This window comes from Bombina bombina, chromosome 5 (genome assembly GCF_027579735.1).
Source record: "Bombina bombina isolate aBomBom1 chromosome 5, aBomBom1.pri, whole genome shotgun sequence".
NCBI lineage: Eukaryota > Metazoa > Chordata > Amphibia > Anura > Bombinatoridae > Bombina > Bombina bombina.
This window is the reverse complement of record NC_069503.1, coordinates 54,892,212-54,914,121: the sequence shown is the minus strand read 5'-3', so window position 1 is coordinate 54,914,121 and position 21,910 is coordinate 54,892,212. Positions and strand designations below refer to the sequence as shown.

General features: G+C 42.2%; 1 protein-coding gene across 1 annotated transcript in view; it reads left to right on the top strand.

Moving 5' to 3' along the window:
* LOC128661302 (zinc finger protein 585A-like) overlaps positions 1–20,775 on the top strand; it is a 304,604-nt gene extending 283,829 nt beyond the window's left edge. Inside the window, exon 3 of the mRNA XM_053715573.1 lies at positions 19,293–20,775. Coding sequence (XP_053571548.1) covers positions 19,293–20,759 — 1,467 coding nt within the window. The 3' untranslated portion in view covers positions 20,760–20,775. The remainder of the gene's footprint in view (positions 1–19,292) is intronic.
* Positions 20,776–21,910: the final 1,135 nt, after the last annotated feature.

Here is a 21,910-nt window from a genome sequence, read left to right as displayed (position 1 = left end):
TATCCACTCTGGATGATTGTGAAAAGTTGGTCATCCCAGAGAAACTATGTAAAATGGACAAGTTCCTAGAGGTGCCGGGGCTCCCAGAAGCTTTTCCTATACCCAAGCGGGTGGCGGACATTGTTAATAAAGAATGGGAAAGGCCCGGTATTCCTTTCGTCCCTCCCCCCATATTTAAAAAATTGTTTCCTATGGTCGACCCCAGAAAGGACTTATGGCAGTCAGTCCCCAAGGTCGAGGGAGCGGTTTCTACTTTAAACAAACGCACCACTATACCCATAGAGGATAGTTGTGCTTTCAAAGATCCTATGGATAAAAAATTAGAAGGTTTGCTTAAAAAGATGTTTGTTCAGCAGGGTTACCTTCTACAACCCATTTCATGCATTGTCCCTGTCACTACAGCCGCATTTTTCTGGTTTGATGAACTGATAAAGGCGCTCGATAGTGATTCTCCTCCTTATGAGGAGATTATGGACAGAATCAATGCTCTCAAATTGGCTAATTCTTTCACTCTAGACGCCTCTTTGCAATTGGCTAGGTTAGCGGCTAAGAATTCTGGGTTTGCTATTGTGGCGCGCAGAGCGCTTTGGTTGAAATCTTGGTCGGCTGATGCGTCTTCCAAGAACAAGCTACTAAACATTCCTTTCAAGGGGAAAACGCTGTTTGGCCCTGACTTGAAAGAGATTATCTCTGATATCACTGGGGGTAAGGGCCACGCCCTTCCTCAGGATCGGCCTTTCAAGGCAAAAAATAGACCTAATTTTCGTCCCTTTCGTAAAAACGGACCAGCCCAGAGTGCTACGTCCTCTAAGCAAGAGGGTAATACTTCTCAAGCCAAGCCAGCTTGGAGACCAATGCAAGGCTGGAACAAGGGAAAGCAGGCCAAGAAACCTGCCCCTGCTACCAAGACAGCATGAAATATTGGCCCCCGATCCGGGACCGGATCTGGTGGGGGGCAGACTCTCTCTCTTCGCTCAGGCTTGGGCAAGAGATGTTCTGGATCCTTGGGCGCTAGAAATAGTCTCCCAGGGTTATCTTCTGGAATTCAAGGGACTTCCCCCAAGGGGGAGGTTCCACAGGTCTCAGTTGTCTTCAGACCACATAAAAAGACAGGCGTTCTTACATTGTGTAGAAGACCTGTTAAAAATGGGAGTGATTCATCCTGTTCCATTAAGAGAACAAGGGATGGGGTTCTACTCCAATCTGTTCATAGTTCCCAAAAAAGAGGGAACGTTCAGACCAATCTTAGATCTCAAGATCTTAAACAAATTTCTCAAGGTTCCATCGTTCAAGATGGAAACCATTCGAACTATCCTTCCTTCCATCCAGGAAGGTCAATTCATGACCACGGTGGATTTAAAGGATGCGTATCTACATATTCCTATCCACAAGGAACATCATCGGTTCCTAAGGTTTGCATTCCTGGACAAACATTACCAGTTTGTGGCGCTTCCTTTCGGATTAGCCACTGCTCCAAGGATTTTCACAAAGGTACTAGGGTCCCTTCTAGCGGTGCTAAGACCAAGGGGCATTGCAGTAGTACCTTACCTGGACGACATTCTGATTCAAGCGTCGTCCCTCCCTCAAGCAAAGGCTCACACGGACATCGTCCTGGCCTTTCTCAGATCTCACGGCTGGAAAGTGAACGTGGAAAAGAGTTCTCTATCCCCGTCAACAAGGGTTCCCTTCTTGGGAACAATTATAGACTCCTCAGAAATGAGGATTTTTCTAACAGAGGCCAGAAAAACAAAACTTCTGGACTCTTGTCGGATACTTCATTCCGTTCCTCTTCCTTCCGTAGCTCAGTGCATGGAAGTGATCGGGTTGATGGTAGCGGCAATGGACATAGTTCCTTTTGCGCGCATTCATCTAAGACCATTACAACTGTGCATGCTCAGTCAGTGGAATGGGGACTATACAGACTTGTCTCCAAAGATACAAGTAAATCAGAGGACCAGAGACTCACTCCGTTGGTGGCTGTCCCTGGACAACCTGTCACAAGGGATGACATTCCGCAGACCAGAGTGGGTCATTGTCACGACCGACGCCAGTCTGATGGGCTGGGGCGCGGTCTGGGGATCCCTGAAAGCTCAGGGTCTTTGGTCTCGGGAAGAATCTCTTCTACCGATAAATATTCTGGAACTGAGAGCGATATTCAATGCTCTCAAGGCTTGGCCTCAGCTAGCGAGGACCAAGTTCATACGATTTCAATCAGACAACATGACGACTGTTGCGTACATCAACCATCAGGGGGGAACAAGGAGTTCCCTAGCGATGGAAGAAGTGACCAAGATTATTCTATGGGCGGAGTCTCACTCCTGCCACCTGTCTGCTATCCACATCCCAGGAGTGGAAAATTGGGAAGCGGATTTTCTGAGTCGTCAGACATTGCATCCGGGGGAGTGGGAACTCCATCCGGAAATCTTTGCCCAAGTCACTCAGCTGTGGGGCATTCCAGACATGGATCTAATGGCCTCTCGTCAGAACTTCAAAGTTCCCTGCTACGGGTCCAGATCCAGGGATCCCAAGGCGGCTCTAGTGGATGCACTAGTAGCACCTTGGACCTTCAGACTAGCTTATGTGTTCCCGCCGTTTCCTCTCATCCCCAGGCTGGTAGCCAGGATCATTCAGGAGAGGGCGTCGGTGATCTTGATAGCTCCTGCGTGGCCACGCAGGACTTGGTATGCAGATCTGGTGAATATGTCATCGGCTCCACCTTGGAAGCTACCTTTGAGACGAGACCTTCTTGTTCAGGGTCCGTTCGAACATCCGAATCTGGTTTCACTCCAGCTGACTGCTTGGAGATTGAACGCTTGATTTTATCGAAGCGAGGATTCTCAGATTCTGTTATCGATACTCTTGTTCAGGCCAGAAAGCCTGTAACTCGAAAGATTTACCACAAGATTTGGAAAAAATATATCTGTTGGTGTGAATCTAAGGGATTCCCTTGGGACAAGGTTAAGATTCCTAGGATTCTATCCTTCCTTCAAGAAGGATTGGAAAAAGGATTATCTGCAAGTTCCCTGAAGGGACAGATTTCCGCCTTGTCGGTGTTACTTCACAAAAAACTGGCAACTGTGCCAGATGTTCAAGCCTTTGTTCAGGCTCTGGTTAGAATCAAGCCTGTTTACAAACCTTTGACTCCTCCTTGGAGTCTCAATTTAGTTCTTTCAGTTCTTCAGGGGGTTCCGTTTGAACCCTTGCATTCCGTTGATATTAAATTATTATCTTGGAAAGTTTTGTTTTTGGTTGCAATTTCTTCTGCTAGAAGAGTTTCAGAATTATCTGCTCTGCAGTGTTCTCCTCCTTATCTGGTGTTCCATGCAGATAAGGTGGTTTTGCGTACTAAACCTGGTTTTCTTCCGAAGGTTGTTTCTAACAAAAACATTAACCAGGAGATTATCGTACCTTCTCTGTGTCCGAAACCAGTTTCAAAGAAGGAACGTTTGTTACACAATTTGGATGTTGTTCGCGCTCTAAAATTCTATTTAGATGCTACAAAGGATTTTAGACTAACATCTTCCTTGTTTGTGGTTTATTCCGGTAAAAGGAGAGGTCAAAAAGCAACTTCTACCTCTCTCTCTTTTTGGATTAAGAGCATCATCAGATTGGCTTACGAGACTGCCGGACGGCAGCCTCCCGAAAGAATCACAGCTCATTCCACTAGGGCTGTGGCTTCCACATGGGCCTTCAAGAACGAGGCTTCTGTTGATCAGATATGTAGGGCAGCGACTTGGTCTTCACTGCACACTTTTACCAAATTTTACAAGTTTGATACTTTTGCTTCTTCTGAGGCTATTTTTGGGAGAAAGGTTTTGCAAGCCGTGGTGCCTTCCATTTAGGTGACCTGATTTGCTCCCTCCCTTCATCCGTGTCCTAAAGCTTTGGTATTGGTTCCCACAAGTAAGGATGACGCCGTGGACCGGACACACCTATGTTGGAGAAAACAGAATTTATGTTTACCTGATAAATTACTTTCTCCAACGGTGTGTCCGGTCCACGGCCCGCCCTGGTTTTTTTAATCAGGTCTGATAATTTATTTTCTTTAACTACAGTCACCACGGTACCATATGGTTTCTCCTATGCAAATATTCCTCCTTAACGTCGGTCGAATGACTGGGGTAGGCGGAGCCTAGGAGGGATCATGTGACCAGCTTTGCTGGGCTCTTTGCCATTTCCTGTTGGGGAAGAGAATATCCCACAAGTAAGGATGACGCCGTGGACCGGACACACCGTTGGAGAAAGTAATTTATCAGGTAAACATAAATTCTGTTTTACCTGCCATAATTTCCAGGATGGATGAACAGGATCACCGTTTGGATCAATTTGCACTAGCCCTGCAAACCCTGCTGACTCGCACTGCACATTTGGACCAAAATGTCCCGCAAGTTATGGCTGCTCCTGTTTCCGCTGCTGCACCTAGTCCTACCAGGAGCATGTCCGGTTCTGCACCTCTACCTCAGCGATATGGAGGCGATCCTAATCAGTGCAGAGGGTTTTTGAACCAGGTGGGCATTTACTTTGAGATGTTACCTCAGGCGTTTCCCTCTGTCAGAGCTAAGGTGGGATTTCTCATCTTGTTACTCTCTGACACAGCTCTTGCCTGGGCTAATCCCTTGTGGGAGACTAATAAACCTGTGATTTCAAATTACCCTGAATTTGTTGCCTCCTTTCGAAGGGTATTTGATGTTCCGGCTCACTCTTCCTCTGCTGCTAAACGACTCATGTCTATTCAGCAAGGTACAAGATCTGTTGCTCAGTATGCCATTGAGTTCCGTACCCTTGCCGCAGAGGTAGGTTGGAACAATGAAGCCCTTGTTGCCGCCTTCTTTCATGGGCTCTCTGATGCGATTAAAGACGAAGTTGCTGCCAGAGATTTACCAGAGGATCTTGAGGCATCTGTGTCTTTTTCTCCAACATAGGTGTGTCCGGTCCACGGCGTCATCCTTACTTGTGGGATATTCTCTTCCCCAACAGGAAATGGCAAAGAGCCAGCAAAGCTGGTCACATGATCCCTCCTAGGCTCCGCCTACCCCAGTCATTCTCTTTGCCGTTGTACAGGCAACATCTCCACGGAGATGGCTTAGAGTTTTTTAGTGTTTAACTGTAGTTTTTATTATTCAATCAAGAGTTTGTTATTTTAAAATAGTGCTGGTATGTACTATTTACTCTGAAACAGAAAAGAGATGAAGATTTCTGTTTGTATGAGGAAAATGATTTTAGCAACCGTTACTAAAATCCATGGCTGTTCCACACAGGACTGTTGAGAGGAATTAACTTCAGTTGGGGGAACAGTGAGCAGTCTTTTGCTGCTTGAGGTATGACACATTCTAACAAGACGATGTAATGCTGGAAGCTGTCATTTTCCCTATGGGATCCGGTAAGCCATTTTTATTCAGACAGTAAATAAGGGCTTCACAAGGGTTTATTAAGACTGTAGACATTTTCTGGGCTAAATCGATCATATTTACACATATTTATCCTTGAGGAATCATTTAATCTGGGTATTTTTTGTAAAATAATATCGGCAGGCACTGTTTTAGACACTTTATTCTATAGGGGCTTTCCCTAATCATAGTCAGAGCCTCATTTTCGCGCCGGTATGGCGCACTTGTTTTTGAGAACAGCATGGCATGTAGCTGCATGTGTGTGGAGCTCTGATACATAGAAAAGTCTTTCTGAAGGCATCATTTGGTATCGTATTCCCCTTTGGGCTTGGTTGGGTCTCAGCAAAGCAGATTCCAGGGACTGTAAAGGGGTTAAATATAAAAACGGCTCCGGTTCCGTTATTTTAAGGGTTAAAGCTTCCAAATTTGGTGTGCAATACTTTTAAGGCTTTAAGACACTGTGAAATTTTGGTGAATTTTGAACAATTCCTTCATACTTTTTCGCAATTGCAGTAATAAAGTGTGTTCAGTTTAAAATTTAAAGTGACAGTAACGGTTTTATTTTAAAACGTTTTTTGTGCTTTGTTATCAAGTTTATGCCTGTTTAACATGTCTGAACTACCAGATAGATTGTGTTCTGACTGTGGGGAAGCCAAGGTTCCTTCTCATTTAAATAGATGTGATTTATGTCATAAAAAATTTAGTAAAAATGATGCCCAAGATGATTCCTCAAGTGAGGGGAGTAAGCATGGTACTGCATCATCCCCTCCTTCGTCTACACCAGTCTTGCCCATACAGGAGGCCCCTAGTACATCTAGCGCGCCAATACTCCTTACTATGCAACAATTAACGGCTGTAATGGATAATTCTATCAAAAACATTTTAGCCAATATGCCCACTTATCAGCGAAAGCGCGACTGCTCTGTTTTAGAAAATACTGAAGAGCATGAGGACGCTGATGATATTGTTTCTGAAGGGCCCCTACACCAGTCTGAGGGGGCCAGGGAGGTTTTGTCTGAGGGAGAAATTTCAGATTCAGGAAAAATTTCTCAACAAGCTGAACCTGATGTGATTACTTTTAAATTTAAGTTGGAACATCTCCGCGCTCTGCTTAAGGAGGTGTTATCCAATTTGGATGATTGTGATTATCTGGTCATTCCAGAAACACTATGTAAAATGGACAAGTTCCTAGAGGCCCCGGGGCCCCCCGAAGCTTTTCCTATATCCAAGCGGGTGGCGTACATTGTTAATAAAGAATGGGACAGGCCCGGTATACCTTTCGTACCTCCCCCCATATTTAAAAAATTGTTTCCTATAGTCGACCCCAGAAAGGGCTTATGGCAGACAGTCCCCAAGGTCGAGGGGGCGGTTTCTACTCTAAACAAGCGCGCCACTATACCCATAGAAGATAGTTGTGCTTTCCAAGATCCTATGGATAAAAAATTAGAAGGTTTGCTAAAAAAGATGTTTGTTCAGCAAGGTTACCTTCTACAACCAATTGCATGCATTGTCCCTGTCACTACAGCCGCGTGTTTCTGGTTCGATGAGCTAGAAAAGGCGATTATTAGTAATTCTTCTTCTTATGAGGAGATTATGGACAGAATTCGTGCTCTTAAATTGGCTAATTCTTTCACCCTAGACGCCACCTTGCAATTGGCTAGGTTAGCGGCGAAAAATTCTGGGTTTGCTATTGTGGCGCGCAGAGCGCTTTGGTTAAAATCTTGGTCAGCGGATGCGTCTTCCAAGAACAAATTGCTTGACATTCTTTTCAAGGGGAAAACACTGTTTGGCCCTGACTTGAAAGAGATTATCTCTGATATCACTGGGGGCAAGGGCCACGCCCTTCCTCAGGATAGGTCTTTCAAGGCCAAAAATAAACCTAATTTTCGTCCCTTTCGCAGAAACGGACCAGCCCCAAGTGCTACGTCCTCTAAGCAGGAGGGTAATACTTCTCAAGCCAATCCAGCCTTGAGACCTATGCAAGGCTGGAACAAAGGAAAGCAGGCCAAGAAACCTGCCACTGCTCCCAAGACAGCATGAGATGTGGGCCCCCGATCCGGGACCGGATTTGGTGGGGGGCAGACTCTCTCTCTTCACTCAGGCTTGGGCAAGAGATGTTCTGGATCCTTGGGCGCTAGAAATAGTCTCCCAAGGTTATCTTCTGGAAGTGATTCATCCTGTTCCATTAAGAGAACGAGGGATGGGGTTCTACTCCAATCTGTTCGTAGTTCCCAAAAGAGAGGGAACGTTCAGACCAATCTTAGATCTCAAGATCCTAAACAAGTTTCTCAAGGTTCCATCGTCCAAAATGGAAACCATTCGAACAATCCTTCCATCCAGGAAGGTCAATTCTTGACCACGGTGGATTTAAAGGATGCGTATCTACATATGGATTAGCCACTGCTCCAAGGATTTTCTCAAAGGTACTAGGGTCCCTTCTGGCGGTGCTAAGACCAAGGGGCATTGCTGTAGTACCTTACTTGGACGACATTCTGATTCAAGCGTCGTCCCTTCCTCAAGCAAATTCACTCGGACATAGTCCTGGCCTTTCTCAGATCTCACGGATGGAAAGTGAACGTGGAAAAGAGTTCTCTATCTCCGTCGACAAGAGTTCCCTTCTTGGGAACAATAATAGACTCCTTAGAAATGAGGATTTTTCTGACAGAGACCAGAAAAACAAAACTTCTAAGCTCTTGTCGGATACTTCATTCCGTTCCTCTTCCTTCCATAGCGCAGTGCATGGAAGTGATAGGTTTGATGGTAGCGGCAATGGACATAGTTCCTTTTGCGCGCATTCATCTAAGACCATTACAACTGTGTATGCTCAGTCAGTGGAATGGGGACTATACAGACTTGTCTCCGAAGATACAAGTAAATCAGAGGACCAGAGACTCACTCCGTTGGTGGCTGTCCCTGGACAACCTGTCACAAGGGGTGACCTCCCGCAGACCAGAGTGGGTCATTGTCACGACCGACGCCAGTCTGATGGGCTGGGGCGCGGTCTGGGGATCCCTGAAAGCTCAGGGTCTTTGGTCTCGGGAAGAATCTCTTCTACCGATAAATATTCTGGAACTGAGAGCGATATTCAATGCTCTCAAGGCTTGGCCTCAGCTAGCGAGGGCCAAGTTCATACGGTTTCAATCAGACAACATGACGACTGTTGCGTACATCAACCATCAGGGGGGAACAAGGAGTTCCCTGGCGATGGAAGAAGTGACCAGAATCATTCAATGGGCGGAGACTCGCTCCTGCCACCTGTCTGCAATCCACGTCCCAGGAGTGGAAAATTGGGAAGCGGATTTTCTGAGTCGTCAGACATTGCATCCGGGGGAGTGGGAACTCCATCCGGAAATCTTTGCCCAAATCACTCAACTGTGGGGCATTCCAGACATGGATCTGATGGCCTCTTGTCAGAACTTCAAGGTTCCTTGCTACGGGTCCAGATCCAGGGATCCCAAGGCGACTCTAGTAGATGCACTAGTAGCACCTTGGACCTTCAAACTAGCCTATGTATTCCCGCCGTTTCCTCTCATCCCCGGGCTGGTAGCCAGGATCAATCAGGAGAGGGCGTTGGTGATCTTGATAGCTCCTGCGTGGCCACGCAGGACTTGGTATGCAGATCTGGTGAATATGTCATCGGCTCCACCATGGAAGCTACCTTTGAGACGAGACCTTCTTGTTCAAGGTCCGTTCGAACATCCGAATCTGGTCCCACTCCAGCTGACTGCTTGGAGATTGAACGCTTGATCTTATCAAAGCGAGGGTTCTCAGATTCTGTTATTGATACTCTTGTTCAGGCCAGAAAGCCTGTAACTAGAAAAATTTACCACAAAATTTGGAAAAAATATATCTGTTGGTGTGAATCTAAAGGATTCCCTTGGGACAAGGTTAAGATTCCTAAGAGTCTATCCTTCCTTCGAGAAGGATTGGAAAAAGGATTATCTGCAAGTTCCTTGATGGGACAGATTTCTGCCTTGTCTGTGTTACTTCACAAAAAGCTGGCAGCTGTGCCAGATGTTCAAGCCTTTGTTCAGGCTCTGGTTAGAATCAAGCCTGTTTACAAACCTTTGACTCCTCCTTGGAGTCTCAACTTAGTTCTTTCAGTTCTTCAGGGGGTTCCGTTTGAACCCTTACATTCCGTTGATATTAAGTTATTATCTTGGAAAGTTTTGTTTTTGGTTGCAATTTCTTCTGCTAGAAGAGTTTCAGAATTATCTGCTCTGCAGTGTTCTCCTCCTTATCTGGTGTTCCATGCAGATAAGGTGGTTTTACGTACTAACCTGGTTTTCTTCCAAAAGTTGTTTCTAACAAAAACATTAACCAGGAGATAGTCGTGCCTTCTCTGTGTCCGAAACCAGTTTCGAAGAAGGAACGTTTGTTGCACAATTTGGATGTTGTTCGCGCTCTAAAATTCTATTTAGATGCTACAAAGGATTTTAGACAAACATCTTCCTTGTTTGTTGTTTATTCTGGTAAAAGGAGAGGTCAAAAAGCAACTTCTACCTCTCTCTCTTTTTGGATTAAAAGCATCATCAGATTGGCTTACGAGACTGCCGGTCGGCAGCCTCCTGAAAGGGTCACAGCTCCTTCCACTAGGGCTGTGTGTTCCACATGGGCCTTCAAGAACGAGGCTTCTGTTGATCAGATATGTAGGGCAGCGACTTGGTCTTCACTGCACTCTTTTACCAAATTTTACAAGTTTGATACTTTTGCTTCTTCTGAGGCTATTTTTGGGAGAAAGGTTTTGCAAGCCGTGGTGCCTTCCATTTAGGTGACCTGATTTGCTCCCTCCCTTCATCCGTGTCCTAAAGCTTTGGTATTGGTTCCCACAAGTAAGGATGACGCCGTGGACCGGACACACCTATGTTGGAGAAAACAGAATTTATGTTTACCTGATAAATTACTTTCTCCAACGGTGTGTCCGGTCCACGGCCCGCCCTGGTTTTTTAATCAGGTCTGATAATTTTTTTTTTTCTTTAACTACAGTCACCACGGTATCATATGGTTTCTCCTATGCAAATATTCCTCCTTAACGTCGGTCGAATGACTGGGGTAGGCGGAGCCTAGGAGGGATCATGTGACCAGCTTTGCTGGCTCTTTGCCATTTCCTGTTGGGGAAGAGAATATCCCACAAGTAAGGATGACGCCGTGGACCGGACACACCGTTGGAGAAAGTAATTTATCAGGTAAACATAAATTCTGTTTTTTTTATCCTAATTGACATCAGACTAAGTGAGAGGCCCTTTTTCAAGGAGCGCTTGTGGAAGCCTCCCTTGCCTCCTGGTCCCAAGTCACCAGGTACTGCTGAGCCTATGCAGTTGGGATTCACGCGTCTCTCCACGGCGGAGAGGGCCTTTTGAAGTCTTGACCTACACGGCCGGGAAGCGCTCACACCTAAGGTCCTGTCGGGGGCAGACCTTGGGTGGTTTATCCTCGTCCCCGGAACCACTAAAGGAGAAACCTTTGGTCACGATTGTCCTTTCCTGGGTGGACTCCTCCATAGTCACCCAGACTCTTGTTGACTCCGGTGCTGCGGGCTATTTCATTGACAGTGCTTTTGTATCAAAACACTCCATTCTTGTTTTGCTTCGGTTCGTTCCGCTTGCTATTGAGGCCATTGATGGCAGGCCCCTTCAGCCCGCACTTGTTACTCACAAAACTGCTCTGTTATCCATGGCTGTTGGAGCTCTCCATTTTGAAACCCTCCAGTTCCAGGTGATAAACTCTCTGCATTTTCCGGTTGTTCTGGGTTATCCCTGGCTCCAAAATCACAATCCCAGTCTCAATTGGTGCAGGTCCGAAATGTTGTAGTGGTCTCCGCAATGTATTTCCATTTGTCTTCAGAAACCAGTTAGTCTTGTGCACTTCTTTGGTATCTCAATTGTCAGAGGAGTACCGAGAGTTCCTAGACGTTTTTGACAAGGTTCGTGCCGGTACGTTGCCTCATCTGTCTTACGATTGTGCTATAGACCTGCAACCCGGAGCCATTCTTACTCGGGCCGGGTTTACCATCTGTCTGTTGCGGAGAATTGTGCTATGGAGGAGTATGTTGCCGATGCTCTGTCGTGGGGGATCATCCGCAAATCCTGCTCTCCTGCAGGGGCTGGCTTCTTCTTTGTGAAGAAGAAGGGTGGTGAGATAAGACCATGCATCGATTATAGGGGTCTTAATCGTCTTACCATTAAGAATGCTTACCCTATTCCGCTCATTATGGAACTCTTTGACTGCCTCAAGAGAGCTATGGTCTTTACTAAACTTGATTTGAGAGGAGCGTACAATCTCGTTAGGATCAAGGAGGGCCACGAATGGAAAACAGCATTTAACACCAGGAGCGGGCATTATGAGTATCTTGTAATGCCCTTTGGCCTATGTAATGCTCCTGCTGTTTTACAGGAATTTATAAATGATGTCCTACGAGATATGTTGCAACAGTGTATTGTGGCGTACTTAGACGACATCCTCATACACTCACCCACATTTGAGGCTCATCATTCTGATGTTACACAGGTTCTTCAGAGACTACATGAGAACGGCCTGTTTTGTAAACTCGAGAAGTGTGAGTTCCATCAGACTCAAGTAACCTTCCTAGGTTATGTTATCTCTGTGTCAGGGTTCTCCATGGATCCTGACAAATTATCTGCAGTGGCCTCGCCCAGTTGGTCTTCGGTCTATTCAACGTTTTTTTGGGTTCGCCAATTACTATAGAAAGTTTATTAAAAACTTTTCTTCCTTGGTCAAACCTATCACAGACATGACCCGTAAAGAGAATGATCCACTCCATTGGTCACCTACTGCTATTAAGGAGAATGGAGTTGCAACCAGGAGATCCCCAGTATTATGGGGTAGAGTAGTAACGGAATTACGTCAAAAAATATGTGTTCTATATGTCCAGTAGTAGTTGTCATCTGTAAAGGTATTGTTTGATGCGTAATAAGTCAGTTAGCAAAGGAAGACCCATCTATAACTTTGATGGTTAAGGAATTTATTTCTTTGTAATAGGGATATTATTTTTTCTGACAAGTTCAGAGTCAATAAAGCTTCTACAAGCCCCAGTCGAGGATGCAATCACGTTGCAGATGGCTTTGATCCCACTGCAAGGATACACAAAGAGTGAAGAAGGTTGGAGAAATGGAATGTATAGACAAGCAGTTAATTTGTACTTGACTCTTACCAGAATGAGTTTTTTTTATAGTTGGACAAGACTTTACATCGTGATGAATTGAAGCACAGTAAAAACATAAATTATTTTTTCTTCAACTCTCCTTTTCTTCAGAGGTAAGCAGTCCTCTAGTGAAACCTATCTCCATAGGCTCACTTGGGGAACATTTAGAGGGAGAATGGTAAGCTGGAATGGGTGTGAAACTATGATGTTGATCAGTCTGATATTTCTCTTTTCTCCTTTCACAAATTCTCCTATCAATTGTTGTAGCCAATTTCATCAATTCTTCTAAGGTGGATGGAAGCTGAACCCTTGATTGTTCGTCCTTAATGACTCAGAGAGGCTGAACCTGAACTGATTATGGAGACTGATGTCATTCCATTGTGAGTCTCTTGCTAATCTTTTAAATTCGATAATGAAATCATCAACTGGTCTCCTACCTTGTTTTAATGCTCTTAAAGCAGTTTCTGCAGTAATTTGAATGTCAGAGTGAGCATACAATGAGGACATAGAAGAGACAAATTAATCCAAAGAGTTAAGGACAGGATCATTAGTTTCCAGAGAGAAATTGGCCTAGATCCTAGGCTCACCTCTAAGGTAAGAGATAACAGTGCATACCTTGATACGGTCAGAGCAGTAAGTCTTAGGCTTGAGCATGAATAACAATGCACATGCATTTTTAAAATCACGATATTGTCACCTCTCCATGAAATGTGTCAGGTGGGCTAATGGTTGCTTCAGGGGCTTCAATAGGAGTACTGTGTGTTTTAGTCAGAGTTGCTATGGCAACTTTCATAGTCTGGTGTTCAGTATGTAAGTCCTAGAATCTTTGAGATAATAGGTCTATACTTTGTTATTCTATATTGTATGGTCCTTTTAAATGGACTGAATTTGCCAAAAGAACATATCTCATTAAATTATCAATCTATGTAAACAAAAAAAAATCTATCCAAGATAACAATTATGAAAAAATTAACATTTTAGTGCCTATCTTGTTGTGTGATTTAAGACAACTCAGTATTGACCAAGAGAAGTTAAAGGACTGGGGGTGGAGCACATGACAAAATGTCTGACAGTGAGAATTAGTAGGAAGTACAATACCAATACTGCAGTATCCAATTTAACTTCTATTTAAACAAATTATATTTAATTTTTCTTTCAGGAGAAATATTGCTTCAAATTAATTATAAAAACAAAGATTATAATATATTTGTAAAGTTGTGATATGGCCCCACTTAAATTGATTTTATACCGTTGTGTTGTATAGATCTGGGAAGATTCATATTTAGTTGAAATACTTTTTTTATTATTATTATTGTTACATCATAAACAGGTACAAAACATAATGTTCATCCAGTACATTCCATAACAAATCCATTGACCTCTTGACCAAAGCCAATGTCCAGTGTTCAATATTACTTTATGTGTTTGGTACCTTGAGAGATCATTACCTTACAGAGAAAAAATGAACTTAAGGATCATCTATGGTATTGTCCATCCGACCTGCATTGTAACATAGTAAATTAGAATTTCAAGATCATGGAAGAATGGTAAAAGGATTGGCAAAAGGTAACATATCAAACTATTCATCGCTGTTTCCTTCTCCCTGTTTGTCATGTTTACTCAGTACAAATTTTCCCCTCACATTCTTCCACCCCTCCCCCCAATCAACTCAATAACAAAAATAAACCAACATAAAATTAAACTACATTCAACTTGCCTGTCGCTTCATTTTTTTTTGCAACGGATCCGGGAAAGGGGCCCCCACCAATCATTGAATTCAGTCTTAGTAGTGTACCTGGCCTTACCGTCTGATTTCTAATTTATGTCTCCCACTACCCCCTGATAACAGTCCTCCTCTCCCCTAGCTAGAATGAGCGCCCTCCTTCCACAAGTCTCACTAGTATCCTGCCAGAAGCCAATAGTACCAAATCTTAGAGAATTGATCGAAATTATTTTTAATATGAGCTACCGTTTCAGACATTTTATATGTAGCTTGGATCTTATCTATCACTTCCCTCCAAGAAGGAGCTCCTGACTTCCAATATCTCGCCACGCAGATTCTGGTGGCTGTACAAAGAGTACGTATAAACGTGTTAATGGGAGCACCAAAGGGTTCAATGCGTTCGTTCAGCAGTGCTTGTGCTGCTGTTAGGGAAATGGTTTCAGATAGTATTTCACTAAGTAGGTTAGATAGTCTGGACCATATTTGTTTAATCTGTGGGCAATTCCACCACATGTGAATATATGTCCCTGTTTCAGCACATCCCCTATAGCAAAGTTTACTGCCCCTCTGAGTGTAGTGTGAGGTGATTGTGGGGGTCAAGTACCATCTAAAAGATGTTTTAATACAGTTTTCCCTGAAGTCGGCGCTGATTAATCCCTTACTAGATGTATATAGTAATGATTCCCATTCCTCCCTTGAGTATATTATGTTTAATTCCTTTTCCCACTTCTCCATCAGTGAAGTTTTAGAGGTGTTTTTAGCTTTTTGAATCTCTAAATATATAGCTGAAATCAGTTGTTTGTGTCTTTTAGTAGAATTGCAGAACTGCTCTAGTGTTGTTAACTGCTTCACTGAACTGTGTGTCCTAAATTTAGCAATAACCGAGGATACTTGCAAATATAGAAACCATTGAATTTTCTCGGGATTCACTTTATCCTGAATTTGTTGATATGTGGCTATTCTATTTTTGTGTAAAAAATCCGCTACCCTGTACAGCCCTTTATTTTCCCACTTCCCTATGTGCGTATGAAAGTCTGGGTTTAGAAGAGTCTTTATCGGTCTCATGACTGAATCTGTTGGTATGAGATTTAAAGATCTGGACAGCGAAGTCCAGAGCTGCATCATCTCGATCGTAAGTTTAGAAGCTGACATTCCTTTAAAGGGTTGTTTCGAGTGGTCCCATAAGATATCATCTGGGTATTTATAGTCTGTCATGAGTGTCTCTATCCGCACCCACACCTGGTCCCCTGATTTCTTGCTAAAGAGGGTGGTCTGCGCCAACCGTGCCGCTTGATAATAATGTATTAAATTTGGTGCTCCCACCCCTCCCAATTGTCTATGCTGTTGAACAATATGGGATGGAATTCTAGCTTTTTTATTACCTCTAAGAAAACCCACCAAGTCTGATTGCAATTTACCCAGGTCAATGAGTGGAATTTTAATTGGGAGGGCTCGGAAGAGGTATAGAAGTCTCGGGAGAATATTCATTTTGATCGCCGTTAATCGGCCGTACCAAGAGAATCTGCCTTTTTTCCATATATTTATATCTTTTCTAATCATTCTATATAGAGGGACATAATTTAATCTATATAAGTCAGCCATATTATTCGAGATTTTAATCCCTAAATATTTGATCGATTCTGTGGTCCATAGAAATTCAAAATTGGTTTCAATGAGTTTTTTAGTATGGTTGGGAAGGGCTATGGGGAGGGCTTCACACTTTTCAAGGTTGACCTTGTACCCTGATATATCTGAGTAATCTTTCAATACTCTGTATAAGTTTGGGAGGGAGATGAGTGGTTTAGTTAATGTAAGAAGGACATCATCAGCAAACAAAGATACCTTAAACTCCTGCCCTTTGAGTAAAACTCCGTGTATATCTGATGACTTGCGAATCATCTCTGCCAGTGGCTCTATGCAGATCGCAAATAAAAGTGGCGAAAGCGGGCAACCTTGGCGTGTGCCATTCAAGATATCTATTAATTTTGATTGATAACCTGCCGCCCTAACACTAGCTGTGGGATGAGAGTATATGCTTTTAATAGCTTGAACAAATGGGCCATGGATACCTAACCTAGTGAGAACCTCTAGCATAAAGACCCAGTCTATTCTATCGAACGCCTTCTCCGCGTCCAGTGAAAGGACCAGAGAAGGCGTTCTCGTTTTGCTAAGATATTCTATCAAGGAGATTGCGCGCCTAGTGTTGTCCGGGACCTCTCTATCTTGAATAAAGCCCACCTGGTCTGGGTGGATCAGTGTGGGTAAATGCAATTTTAGTCTGTTCGCTAGAATTTTGGTGAAAATCTTGATGTCCTGATTAATAAGGGAAATGGGTCGGTAGCTTTGACATAACTTTGGGTTTCTGCCGGGTTTAGGAATAACTACTATTTTGGCTTGTATGATTTCATGGGGGATCTCATTACCTTGTAAAATATCATTACATAAAGAAACCACGTGTGGGGTTAAAACCGATTTATAAAGTTGGTAATATTCGCCTGGGAACCCATCAGGGCCTGCTGCTTTTCCCGGTTTGAGCTCTTTTATGGCGTTAAGGACCTCTCTAGTCGTTATTTCTGCATTTAATTCATCACTAGCTTCTTTATCTAACGGTGTAAGTGTAATGTCATCTAGGAACCTAGACCTACATTGCGTTATCTGGTCGTTATATACTACTTTTTTCCCATCATAGAGATGAGCGTAGTATTGAGCGAAACTGTCCGCTATCTCTTGGGGATTTGAGGTGCATGAGCCGTCAGGTTTCTGTAAGTAAGGTATAGCGAAAGATTTAGTCCGCTCCTTAAGTTTATGGGCCAAATACCTATCCGGTTTATTTGAGTACAAAAAATATTGAGCTCTTAATCTGTGTGCTGCCCTCACAGAAGTCTTATTCATAATTTCTGCCAGTTCTGCTCTTTTAGCCTGTAATTGTGTAAATACTTTAGGTGATAAATTCTGTTGGTGTACTCTAGTTAGAGTGTCTATTTGTTTTTGTAATGTATCTGTTTGGAGCCTAGACTTTTAGGTTAGAGCGGCTTTTTCTTTAATCAGTAACCCTCTGGAAGATTCATATTTAAAGGGACAGTCTAGTCAAAATTAAACTTTCATGATTCAGATAGTGCATGCAATTTTAATCAACTTTCCAATTTACTTTTAAAATTAAATTTTGCTTTGTTCCCTTGCTGATATTTTTGAAAATCTAAACCTAGGTAGGCTCAAACTGATTTTTAAACCGGTGAAAACCGCCTCTTAGCCCCTCATATATTAATATAACTGTGCTGGTTGTGCAAAACTGGGGAATGGGTAATAAAGGGATTATCTATCTTTTTTAACAATTAAAAATCTCGTGTAGACTGTCCCTTTAAGGGGCAATTATAACACCCACAGAGCTCACTGCTAAATGCTTGTGCTGTATCAATAGCACATATGTAATAACCTAAACCGCTGAAATGTATCACATGAATTGTTATGCGTGCCTTTAATTATACCATACATACAGTTAATCAAAACAATTATTTATTATCTGTCTAAACCATTTAATATACTTTTTACAAACACAGCCAGAGCACTGAGAGATATCAGGAATTGAGTGAATAAGGGAACCTTCTTCCTGAGCACAGACATTGGAGCCTGTTATCAGCATGAACTCATATGTGTTAGGTAAGTAAAATAGATATTATGCTGACTTTAATTGAGTGACCTATTCTAATTTCCCAGTAAATAAATGTAAACTATTATATTTATAACTGCATCTTTAAGAACATTTGTGTCAGTGACAGTTATAAAGAAGGAGCAACCCCCATTGGGTTGAGGAGTAGGGTAAAAAATACTACTCCCCCCTCTGTCCTTTTAGACAGATCATGTCCAACTAACCTCACCCCCTGACCTGGTTCATTACTCAGAACACCGGCAACTCCATCTTTCCCTGCCTTGACCTCGCTCATGGAACACCCACAACTTCCCCAGTGTTCCTCACCCCAGAACCCCCACTGATTTGTGTGCTTAATTTTACAGTGAGTATTATTAAACTAATAACGTTTTTGGGTGTTTATATAAATAGAACCACAGCCGAAAGCTAAAGATTATCATACGGTCACTGCTTCTTACCCTCTCAAAACATCTCACACTGATTATTAGTCTGTGATGATTAATACATCATGTTCTCACCCAACTGGTTGTGCATGAGCCGGGCAGGGCTGTATGTGCAGTTGCTTGTGCAATGCTAAATGAGGATGGTGGATGCCCCCTCTAGTGCCCAGAATACAGATGTACTTGTTCCCTGGCTGAGAACATTATTCACATGCACCATGTTAAGTGCGGCCCTATAACTTGTTTTCATCAGTAATCAGTAATTTAGTTTACTATGATGTAGTAATGTTTACATTCTATGTCATGCTTTTTTAATTTGTGATTTACAGGTAAATAAAGTTAAAGGGACAGTCTAGGCCAAAATAAACTTTCATGATTCCGATAGGGCATGTCATTTTAAACAATTTTCCAATTTACTTTTATCACCAATTTTGCTTTGTTCTCTTGGTATCCTTAGTTGAAAGCTTAACCTAGCAGATTCATATGCTAATTTCTTAGACCTTGAAGGTCACCTTTTCAGAATGCATTTTAACAGTTTTTCACCACTAGAGGGTGTTAGTTCATGTGTTTCGTATAGATAACAGTGTGCTCGTGCACGTGAAGTTATCTGGGAGCAGGCACTGATTGGCTAAACTGCAAGTCTGTCAAAAGAACTGAAATAAAGGGGCAGTTTGCAGAGGCTTAGATACAAGATAATCACAGAGGTTAAAAGTATATTAGTATAACTGTGTTGGTTATGCAAAACTGGGGAATGGGTAATAAAGGGATTATCTATCTTTTAAAACAATAACAATTCTGGTGTAGACTGTCCCTTTAAAAATACAAAACAGAAGACATTTGAGTATAAAAAAATGTTTTTTATTGAGATGGATTATATTATAAATAAATAAACATTCTTATTTTTCTTTATTCCATTTCTTTTTATGTAGACAAACACTTGAATAGTTCATATCCATCCTTCACTATAGGAAGCATCAGAATGTTACCGCAAACTCCAAAAGTCTTAGACACTAATGACTGTTCACAAACATTGGAGATATCACAGCAGATATTTAGAGAGGATGGTGACTTGGCAGGAACTGGGCAGCAATCATTATGTACAGAGAGTAATTTAGTCATCAAAGAAGAGGACAACATTTATGACTTATCTAGTGAAATGATTATCCCAGAGGATAAACCACACACATTTACTGAGTACTCAAAAGATATTAAAGAATGGAAAAGTCTACAGTCTAGCCAAATGATGCATTCAAAGGAAAAAACTTTCAAATGTACAGAATGTGAGAAAAGCTTTAGATGCAAGTCTCATCTACTGGAACACTACAAAATTCACACAGGTGAGAAACCACACACATGTACTGAGTGCAGCAAATGTTTTACACGAATAGAACATCTGAAAACTCATAAAAAGATTCACACAGGAGAAAATCCTTTCACATGCACAGTGTGTGGAAAAAGTTTTAAAGAAATGAGTATTCTGAAATATGAAAGGATTCACACAGGGGAAAAGCCTTTCACATGCACAGAGTGTGGGAAAAGTTTTACACAAATGGATCGTCTGAAATATCATGAAATAATTCACACAGGAGAAAAGCCTTTTACATGTACAAAGTGTGGAAAAAGTTTTCCACTAAAGAGTAGTCTGAAAACTCATGAAAGGATTCACACAGGGGAAAAGCCGTTCACATGTACAGAGTGTGGAAAAAGTTTTAAAGAAATGAGTAGTCTGAAATATCATGAAAGGATTCACACAGGAGAAAAGCTTTTCACATGTACAGAGTGTGGGAAAAGTTTTCCACGAAAGAGTAGTCTGAAAACTCATGAAAGGATGCACACAGGGGAAAAGCCTTTCACATGTACGGAGTGTGGGATAAGTTTTTCACAAAAGAGTTATATGAAAACTCATGAAAGGATTCACACAGGGGAAAAGCCTTTCACATGTACGGAGTGTGGGATAAGTTTTACACAAAAGAAGCATCTGAAAACTCATGAAATGATTCACACAGGGGAAAAGCCTTTCATATGTACAGAGTGTGGAAAAAGTTTTCCACGAATGGAGCGTCTGAAAACTCATGAAAGGAGTCACACAGGAGAAAAGCCATTCACATGTACAGAGTGTGGGAAAAGTTTTACACAAAAGAGTTATATGAAAACTCATGAAAGGATTCACACAGGGGAAAAGCCTTTCACATGTACGGAGTGTGAGAAAAGTTTTACACAAAAGAAGCATCTGAAAACTCATGAAATGATTCACACAGGGGAAAAGCCTTTCACATGTACAGAGTGTGGAAAAAGTTTTACAGGAATGAGCAGTCTGAAAACTCATGAAAGGAGTCACACAGGAGAAAAGCCATTCACATGGAAAAAGTTTTACACTAATGGATCGTCTGAAAACTCATGAAAGGAGTCACACAGGGGAAAAGCCTTTCACATGTACGGAGTGTGGGAAAAGTTTTACACAAAAGAAGCATCTGAAAACTCATGAAAGGATTCACACAGGGGAAAAGCCTTTCACATGTACAGAGTGTGGAAAATGTTTTACAGGAATGAGCAGTCTGAAAACTCATGAAAGGAGTCACACAGGAGAAAAGCCATTCACATGTACAGAGTGTCGAAAAAGTTTTACACAAATGGATAATCTTAAAACTCATGAAAAGATTCACAAGGGAAGAAATCTTTCACATATTTAGAAAGTGGGGAAAATTTTTTTTTACATCCGGTATCACAAAACACCAAATATTTACACACAAATAAACTTTATATGCACAGTGTACAAACATTTTTACAATTATCCTAAAGAGGACAAACTCTCTAAATAGAAGCAACAAAAAGGATCCTATTGAGAAAGCCCCACTCCTTAGGGGTGAAACGTTGAAGGTGATAAGCATACTCTCTGTGGAACTTAAGAATTTGGAGTTTATTCTAAATGCAAGGACTCTGCGTACTTAGTACCTATGTGCAGAGACCTAAGGTTTTCCTGACGGCTGGGAGGTAGATAGTAACCATACCAAGACTTGCGCAAGTGAAGATCATTACTAAAGAAACCCAGTATCCTGAGACGCACCAAACACAGCGTACCTGCCGGTGGGGAACATCCAGACAAGACATCGATAAGGAGCAGGTGAGAATGTGTGTGATTAAGAGCACAGGGTTCCCTGCACTGATAATGTCAGATATAATTAGAGGAGACTAACACGCTTAATTAATCCTGTGACAAAAAAAGTGATACTATTGGAAAGAGACTGTATTAGCACACCCAGCACCAACAGTGTTTGTAATTTGGAAGCACATTTAGAAAGAGGTGGTGATTGGATAACCAAGTTGTTTAAGAACATTGCACATTATTTACAATTGGAGACAGCTGATACTGTTTGAACTGACTAACAGCAAGTTAACACTACGGTTCTCTTATATCAAACATTGCACTGGTGGTTATATGTTGCATAGTGTTTACAAAGGATACGATCAGTAAGGAAATTCATAGAAGCTCAGTATACCTAAAAAAGTTGAAGGAGCATTTTATGGTTGAACTATTTTATTGTTGATTAAGCA